The following is an 8,243-nucleotide window of genomic DNA, read 5'->3' on the forward strand; positions in this document are numbered from 1 at the left end:
CGGCTGATGAGGCAAGAGGCAACAGCGCGACCATGAATGGAAGCGACGATGAAATTGGGTCGGACGAGTTTCGAGATGACAGGGAAGAGACGGCGTTTGAGCCGGAGGAATATTCGTCGACACCCGGGGAGTCGTCAGCGTCAGAAGGCAGTCTGGTCTCGCGTTGGTTCAATGCATTGAGACCCCGGCACCTGATTCGACAGCCCTCGAGACTTGAGCTGGATCCGTCGGCGAAATCTTACGAAGGATAACGGTTCTCTTCTAGAAGGGGAGGTGTGGGAACGCGGGAGTTCCCCAAATAATAATCATTACTTTCAAGTCATTTGATGACGAATAAAAGGGCTAGGAATAAGCCCGGAACAATTCAGTTCCACCCTGCAACGACGAAGCTCTGTATCCGACTAGCGAAGTGAGAGTTATCACAATTTCACACCTAAATAGCTGCAGAGCAACTTCTAAAAATTAATTTAAAAATTAAAATTTGAACATTCTTCGGCCGATGCGTGACAAGAAGCGATTTTTTTGTATGGACCCCATGAGAACCGGTCTAGCTCCGGAAATATTGCTCGGATCACCTCGGAACTTAGTGCGTTAGATTCCTGAGACAATTTCACACCTAAATAGCTGCATAGCAACTTCTAAAAATTGATTTAAAAACTAAAAATTGAACATTTTTCGGCCGATGCATGACAAGAGGGGATTTTTCTCTATGGACCCCATGAGAACCGGTCTAGCTCCGGAAATATTGCTCGGATCACCTCGGAACTTAGCGCGTTGGATTCCTGAGACAATTTCACACCTAAATAGCTGCATAGCAACTTCTAAAAATTAATTTAAAAATTAAAAATTGAACATTCTTCGGCCGATGCGTGACAAGGGGGGATTTTTCTCTATGGACACCATGAGAACCGGTCTAGCTCCGGAAATATTGCTCGGATCACCTCGGAACTTAGTGCGTTGGATTCCTGAGACAATTTCACACCTAAATAGCTGCATAGCAAGGATCGTGTCTGACCTTCCACAATTTGCCAACGAGGGAATGGGCAGGGAAACAAACACTGACGAGTACTTCAAATACAACAATGGTGGCTGTAGACAAGGAACATTACAAGTATCGGGATCAATTACTAGAGTGGTGGTCGACAGGTGGGGCTGAACAGATATTCAGCCATTTAGAGTAGGCTACTGAGTCGTCATCACCAAAATAAATTAAATTAAATATCATCATAATTAAATGTCATACCGATCCCTGAGTTCTAAGAGAGAAGCCTGTTTTTTCTCATACGCGTTGTATGCTATCATTACTTTCCCCGCGGCGAAGCGCGGCCGGGCACGCTAGTCATGACTATGAATTTGCGTTATATCCCCAGGACTATGAGGTGGATCTCTACCTTCGACAAAGATGGTTCGACGGCAGACTAGCAAATGTCAACATATCAGCCCCGTTGGATTTGAACGACCCAAAGCTTGTTCAGAAAATTTGGAAACCCGAGGTCTTTTTTGCGAATGCAAAACATGCAGAGTTCCAGTTCGTGACAGTGCCGAACGTGCTCGTCCGGCTCTCGCCTCACGGAATGATACTGTACATGCTGAGGTAAGCTTCCCACACGCAGACGAACTCATGTTAGACAAGGATGGCAGAGAATGGATTCTATACATCAAATAGTCAGCGAACAATCAGTCCGGGGATGCGTCTACTACTCGACGAGCTTCGCAAATCAGAGGAAATGGGATTTTCCTTCCGATTTCAGGTTGAAGCTGACGTTCTCTTGTATGATGGATCTGTATCGCTATCCTCTTGATGTTCAGACGTGCACTATCGAGCTCGCTTCATGTAAGTTATGCAGAGGTCTCTGTTTCCGCTCCGCGCCGACCTTCACTCTGCTTGATTATTCCCTATCTATCCTTCATGACAAACGCCAAAGTCCCGCGCGATGGTCCGTGCGGGGCAGGACGCGTCTCTCTGTCATAAGTGAAGGCATCTTCCGTAGGATCGATGCCTTCCTGAGTGCTGGCATTACTGAGATGATGTCATCATTGAATGTAGGCCTCAGTGTTGAATCGGGAGCAGGACGGTACGAAACGAAGAGTTTCCCGTCGCCGAGGATTTCGAACGTTTTGCCCTCCGCTCGTGTTTTTTCCTCCGAAAAAATATTCTCAAGGAGATGTGTGAGTGGGAGATTCAAGCTTGACCAGAGGAAACCTGGTCCGATGAAAATTCAGCCTTCGCGTCGGAGGGAAGAGTTGAGAAGAAAATCTTGATGAGATGTCTGGAACGTCTTTGGAGATGAGTCTTCTCCTTCCGACGATTTTGAGTCGCCATTCCCCAATGCTCGAATGCCGCTCCTATCACACGGGTGTTTCTGATGTAAGGGAGCCGTCACGCACCGCGCGTCCAAAATCGAGGGGAGATATTCTCGCGCGAGATTCCCTCCTCTGCCCCGACTTCAAGCAGAGTCTGGCTCGGAATATCGGAGACTCATCTTCGAAAGAGAATCTGAAAGTGGAGAAAGATTGACAAGGCCCAAGAGCGTGATCATGGGGACGATGAGGCCCGCTAAGTCGTAGGACAATTTCTTTCAGTCTCAAAAACAACTGACGAGCTCGTGCTCCATTGGTCGGAACGTAACCCGGTGATACTTTTCGAGAACCTGAAGTTGCCGCAATTCGAAATTGAGAACGTCAGCACCTCACTCTGCAACGAGACATTCTACCTCGGTAAGAGAATTCCGGTGTCAGCCTTGCGCAGCCTAATTAGTGCCTGGGATCTTGAGATCAATCATGATCTTGTCCCGTTATTCATTCATTGCTCAATTGCAGGGGAGTATAGCTGCCTAAAAGCCGAGTTCCACCTACAACGTTCGATGGGTTACCATCTCGTTCAATCGTATCTTCCCACAGTGTTGATAGTTGTAATCTCGTGGGTATCGTTTTGGCTGGACGTCGAAGCCATTCCAGCCCGAATTACTCTGGGCGTCACCACTCTGCTGACCATATCCTCGAAGGTGAGTGAGCGGTTGACGCGGACGCCTTGCGCGGGGAACGGTTTCCGACTGCATTGGACGCTGTAGTCGTTTGCTCGATGATCGGGAATCTCATCAACCGCAATGGCATCGCCATTCAGGAATTTCGTGCGAAATCATCGGAAATTTCTTCCGTAATCACGTCTGGATCACACCCCGTGCTGTGGGAGATCGCAGCTCGTCGCCGCCCGATTCTCTGAGGCCATGAGGATTCAATCGACAGGGTTCTGTGTGCTCTGAAAAGCATTTCGGCTGATAACGATTGAGCATTGAACCGAGAGTGGTGAGTCGGAAGTCAGCGACGTTTGCGATGCATCTTTCTTGCACAGCTCTGCCCCATCGGGCCGACAATAACATTCCAATCTTTGTTGCGGCGAGCATGGCCCAGTGAATCAATGCCGAGAGACTGCCACGTCTTCTTTGTGGCAACATTGAAACCCCATTGATGTTCGCTACGACCAAACTCCGTTCACGTATGCGGTGGCTCATGGTGGCAACGGTCTCAGGATTTCAACTCACCGAATGTGAATAATTTGGAAACGGCGGAGTCGATCACGCCCATCAGCTTTAGGTTTTGCTCCTTGATTGCCTTCTCCCGAAGGTCGGAGTCGATTTTCCGGGGGTGGGGGCTCTTCGTGGGTGTGGATCTGGTGAACCCACTCATCCGCCGGAAGAACGGTGTAGTGTCGGATTTTCGCAGAATTGAGGATCTCCGAGCTTGATCTCATCTGCCAGGGAAGCTCTGGCTGTACTCTGAAGTCCAAACACGTCGCTCTCCCGCGGGTCGTCACGCGTTAGTTTTCGGGAACAATACGTCCCTTATGCGCCTCACGGTATCTGTCGCGCAACCTGGAGACACTCAGGCTCGGGGAAGGACGTCGATTAACGACCGACATCTCGTGCAAAGTGCTTACACGACCCTCGGAATCCGGTCCGTCGATATCATGCGCTCATCTAGAGCAGAGCTTCCCAGATTTTTTCCCACGGGAGGGCTCGCTTGCGGAATTTTAAGCGTTCGAGCTTGACAGATGTTTGTTCCCACCACAAGACCTTTGATTGCCTCAGGATATAGCACTGAGCATCCCCCGGGATCCGGGTCGCTTCACCGGGCGACAGAGCATCTCAGGACCCCTGATTACCTATTCTCTCCCCGGCTCAGGTCTCCTATCATAGAAAGAGGTGCAAACTCTACGACCCTGAAAGACAGGGTCCGGAGCTCTTCAAAAATCGATGGTTAGGACTGTAGTGGATGCCGACTGAGCCCGGTGTTTCTCCGAGTTCTACGGAGCCGATATCCGATCTTGCGATCGGTGACCGGTTGCCCCCGATTCGTGATTTGAACTCGCTAGTCGGTGAAGTCTTGTTCACAAACGAGTATTATTGGCTCTTCTAGGGTGTCGGTATTCAATCGAATCTCCCACCAGTGTCTTACGTCAAAGCCATCGATGTGTGGATGGGAGTGTGTACAATGTTCGTGTTCACCGCTCTTCTTGAATTCACATTTGTCAACTATCTGTGGAGAAGAATACCCAACTCGGAGATCGCGAGAATCTCTCGAACTCAAGAGATAAAAACCGTAAGTCTGATTCTGCTCACGTATCTATCGACACAGAATCGCTCAGCACACGCGGTCTGCTCCGCGCTGCACGGGGTGACGCCGCTAAATATGAAAGATCGGGAAATTCATGCGGCAGACGTGAGACTCCCAAGATGTTTCAGATAACATCCGACATCCAAGAAGAGATTCACACCAGCCGCTGTTCAGCGGGAATGATGGTGAGCTCACATAGGTATTCTGCTCGCCCGGGGGTGTTTGTACAGTTGCTACGGTTTCCAGAGAGGCTTTCTCGTGTAAATCACTCAATTATCGTCGTTTTCGAGTTTTTTTCGCGCTTCATGGTAGGAATTAAATTCTCTTCTTCGCGATGGGGCTATAGCTGTTTTTGACGAGCGAAGAGACACGGCTCTATCCGATTCGCGATGGCTGTTGTTTGGAATTCCGATTCCCGGTACCCGTCGGCGGAGCGAGACAGAGTACGATATCAATTCGGCTGTGTGCCGAGTCGTCGCGGAACGTGTGAATTACGAGATGATCGACGAGTTCCTGCGAATGCGTACGGCTTACTCAGCTGCGGTCTATTGATGGCAAACGCGAGTGACCTGATTCTAGCGCGAATCCAGATTTTGGATTCGCTGCTCTGACTTTTCCCGCAGCTTCAACAATCTCAAAGGCCTGTGAGCATCTCTCACTCCCGTTCCGGAACCCGTCAGAATATGGCTGAATTAGCTGAGGGAGGCGTTCTAGTTTTGCACCGAAGTCGGACTCAGCGGCTCCTTGAAGAACTCGCCAAATGGGTAGACTGAACATTCGACACAGTCTGGGGGGTTGCTAGAGTCGACCTTCCGAGTACCGTTCGGTGGGACGTTCTTTTCTCTGTATTCCCGTAGAGCTGGACCACCAGCCATGGGGAAGGTTCTCGAAATGATTGTACGATCTTTCAGGGAGGCCGAGAGCTGGACAATGTCAACCAACTACCGTTCAATGGCAGCAGACGAATTCCGAAATCGTGGGATCCGTATCCGACGTTACCGCTCCATCTGAACTGTAATCAAAGTTGCGCGAAGAGAATCGACCGGGTATCGAGAGTCGGCTTCCCGTGTGCATTCGCCATATTCTGTCTCATCTACTGGCCGTACTATCTGAATAAAAATCATTAATGTTCCGGTAGGCCGATCGGCGGTTTGGGCTAGTTGTTTCAAGGCAATACCGACTTCTAGTGATTCCATTGTTTGTTTTATGAATTGGGAATAAGACGATCTTATCCTACATTAGCCCATCTGTTGCTTGGAGCTGAGTGACCAAAGGTGTTGACTGTACATGAAATGAGTCTGGAGCTCCGATCTGACTATAATATCGAGGATGCAGTCTATGGAACTCCGGATGGACAGGCACTTATTCCCTCCATAGATGAGATCGCTCATAAATACCTAATCAACGCATCAGATTCTGGGCTCCATCATGGGAGGAGGTGAAACGTCGAGGAAATTCAAAATGAAGTTCGAGGAATCATAAACGATTCTCATCGTTTTCGATAGAGATTGCTTCCCATAGTACCGTATCGTTTTTATTTGTTGGTTTCGAATGGTCTCATCAGAATCTTATCGATTCATGGTTTAAAGGTTTGGACACTCTTGTAGAGAAAATGAGTACGCTGTTCGCCTCGATACGATGTGCGATTTCCGCTAGTGATCGCGCTCTGTAGTACACTGATCATGTATCATACAAGCAATTGAGGAGTCCCTATACGATGTCAAGCAAACGATCCAAGCGAATAAAAGCGAAACTTACGCGGAATTCAATAGAGAAAGACTTTTCCATGCAGGATGCCACGAAGGAACTCCGACAGAAGGCATCAGATTGCTTCCAAGATTTCGGTCGGACAGAGCGTGACGATTCACGATTCCCGCATGTTCTGCGAATCCGCAAATCACAGAATTTTCAGCACAAAATGCGTACATGCTGGAGAAATAATCTCATGTCCGGACAAACGGATGAACTCGTCCCGACCTCCGACGGCGCGAGAATAACAGCGATGGAGATGTTCTTCTCGTCTTCGCGTCAGGATCACGCCTACTTGCGCCTGAAGTCGAATCAATTTTTGATTGAGACAAAATGTCATGAATCCAGAAAAAATATTTGCCCTTCCACATAGCTCGACATGTGATCCAGACGAATCTAAGCGTTTCTCTCCTCCAAGCAGTTCTCAGCTCGAGCGAGCCTGAGAGACGGCAGCTGCGACGATCGAATCTCGGCTCTTTGCTGCGTATCGCAGAGAGCCTCATCGTTTGTAAGTTCAGCGGAATCCGCGCTCGCTCTCGCTTTATCCTATCTCCAGGATGTCTACGCGACCCAATTCGAGTCAAGATGGGGTGCGAGTGGAGTGTAAGGCCGTCATTTAATCGGATTATTTTAGACGTCGCGTACTTGTCGCTTGCAAAAATATATTACCACTCGACCTCGCTTACAATCGTGAGTTAAAGCGTGTTAATCAAGTCCCTCGGAGCTGAAAGATATAATCCAGGTTTATTGAAGCGCGTGGAAACTCATCCATTGGAGAAGTAGCTTTGTAGTTCGACCACCGAGCAAGGGTCGAGTGTCGTTCTCAACAGAAGGTCGTCCTGTGATCTATGCACATGCCTCGTGAGTTATGGTGTGCTCTCGGCGCTCTATTCGTCAGAGAAGGCTCCCAGTCACAAGTCGACGAAGAAGGTCAGGAAACTGCATGAAACTCACGCTCATTTACTTCTGAACGCTCTTCAAGAATGCGCATAGCTGAGACAAACGAAGGCATGTTCCTCAGTATGTTTCTCGATAATTTACCAAGATGTCAGCGGCGCGGCGGCCATTTATCAGAAAAATGTTCCTGTCTCAGCGAGCCATGGCAGAGGCGCTCCTGAATTTCCCAAACAAATCACGGGACGACAATCGTTGCCGAATCCCTGTTATGACACGGAAAAGTCCGGGCTCTTCCGCACCGTGATCACTTTTCACGCGAAGAAAGAGGGATTCAGAGATCCGTATCGGAAATAGAAATTCTTCTTTCCGAAATCAAATACGAGTCATACGGAGCTTTCAGGAAACGCACGGGAGCCGCATGTTTTCGCTGCAGTCGAGAGCGCCAGGAAACGCAGGATTTCCAACAAAAGTTCGTTTTGTCGACTCCAATTGAGGCGTCTCATGGAAAAAGTGCCTAAGTCTCTTGCAAACGAACGATCGAAAACGAAGCATTATGGACTAGAAAATGTATGTTGACGCTTTATTATTACAATGTTATTATATGATGATATTTAGGTAAATATATATATTATTATTATTATTGTCAGATCATATTATTCTGCCGTACGGGAATGGATGATTCGAGCATCATCTTCACCGAGATCTTCGCTCCCGTCTTCTTCGACTGACTTGATGGATAGGTAGAAAGGAGACTCCTTGATCTCCTCATCTACGTAGCTCAACAGAACATCGAGATCTCTTTTTTTCGCTAACTTTATCGGCAAGAATCGGGTCCCGATATCTGTCAGCTCGAAAGGAGCACAACGATCTGCAGTCGCCTTCAAAATAACCGTAGGTTGCCATTCACCCTTGACTGACGTCAGACACTCAGGCGTGCTGTCCCGATGGAAACGATTGAGGTAACCTTGGCGATCGGAGTCTTC

General features: G+C 48.5%; 1 protein-coding gene across 1 annotated transcript in view; it reads left to right on the forward strand.

Moving 5' to 3' along the window:
- Positions 1–5,741, forward strand: part of LOC100903775 (glycine receptor subunit alpha-2) — a 12,822-nt gene extending 7,081 nt beyond the window's left edge. The window contains exons 4-9 of the mRNA XM_018641850.1: positions 1,371–1,594; positions 1,752–1,834; positions 2,584–2,718; positions 2,821–3,005; positions 4,417–4,599; positions 5,526–5,741. Of these exons, the coding sequence (XP_018497366.1) occupies positions 1,371–1,594; positions 1,752–1,834; positions 2,584–2,718; positions 2,821–3,005; positions 4,417–4,599; positions 5,526–5,741 (1,026 nt within the window). The remainder of the gene's footprint in view (positions 1–1,370; positions 1,595–1,751; positions 1,835–2,583; positions 2,719–2,820; positions 3,006–4,416; positions 4,600–5,525) is intronic.
- The last annotated feature ends 2,502 nt before the right edge of the window (positions 5,742–8,243 follow it).

Source organism: Galendromus occidentalis, unplaced genomic scaffold (assembly GCF_000255335.2).
Source record: "Galendromus occidentalis unplaced genomic scaffold, Mocc_1.1 scf7180000076336, whole genome shotgun sequence".
NCBI lineage: Eukaryota > Metazoa > Arthropoda > Arachnida > Mesostigmata > Phytoseiidae > Galendromus > Galendromus occidentalis.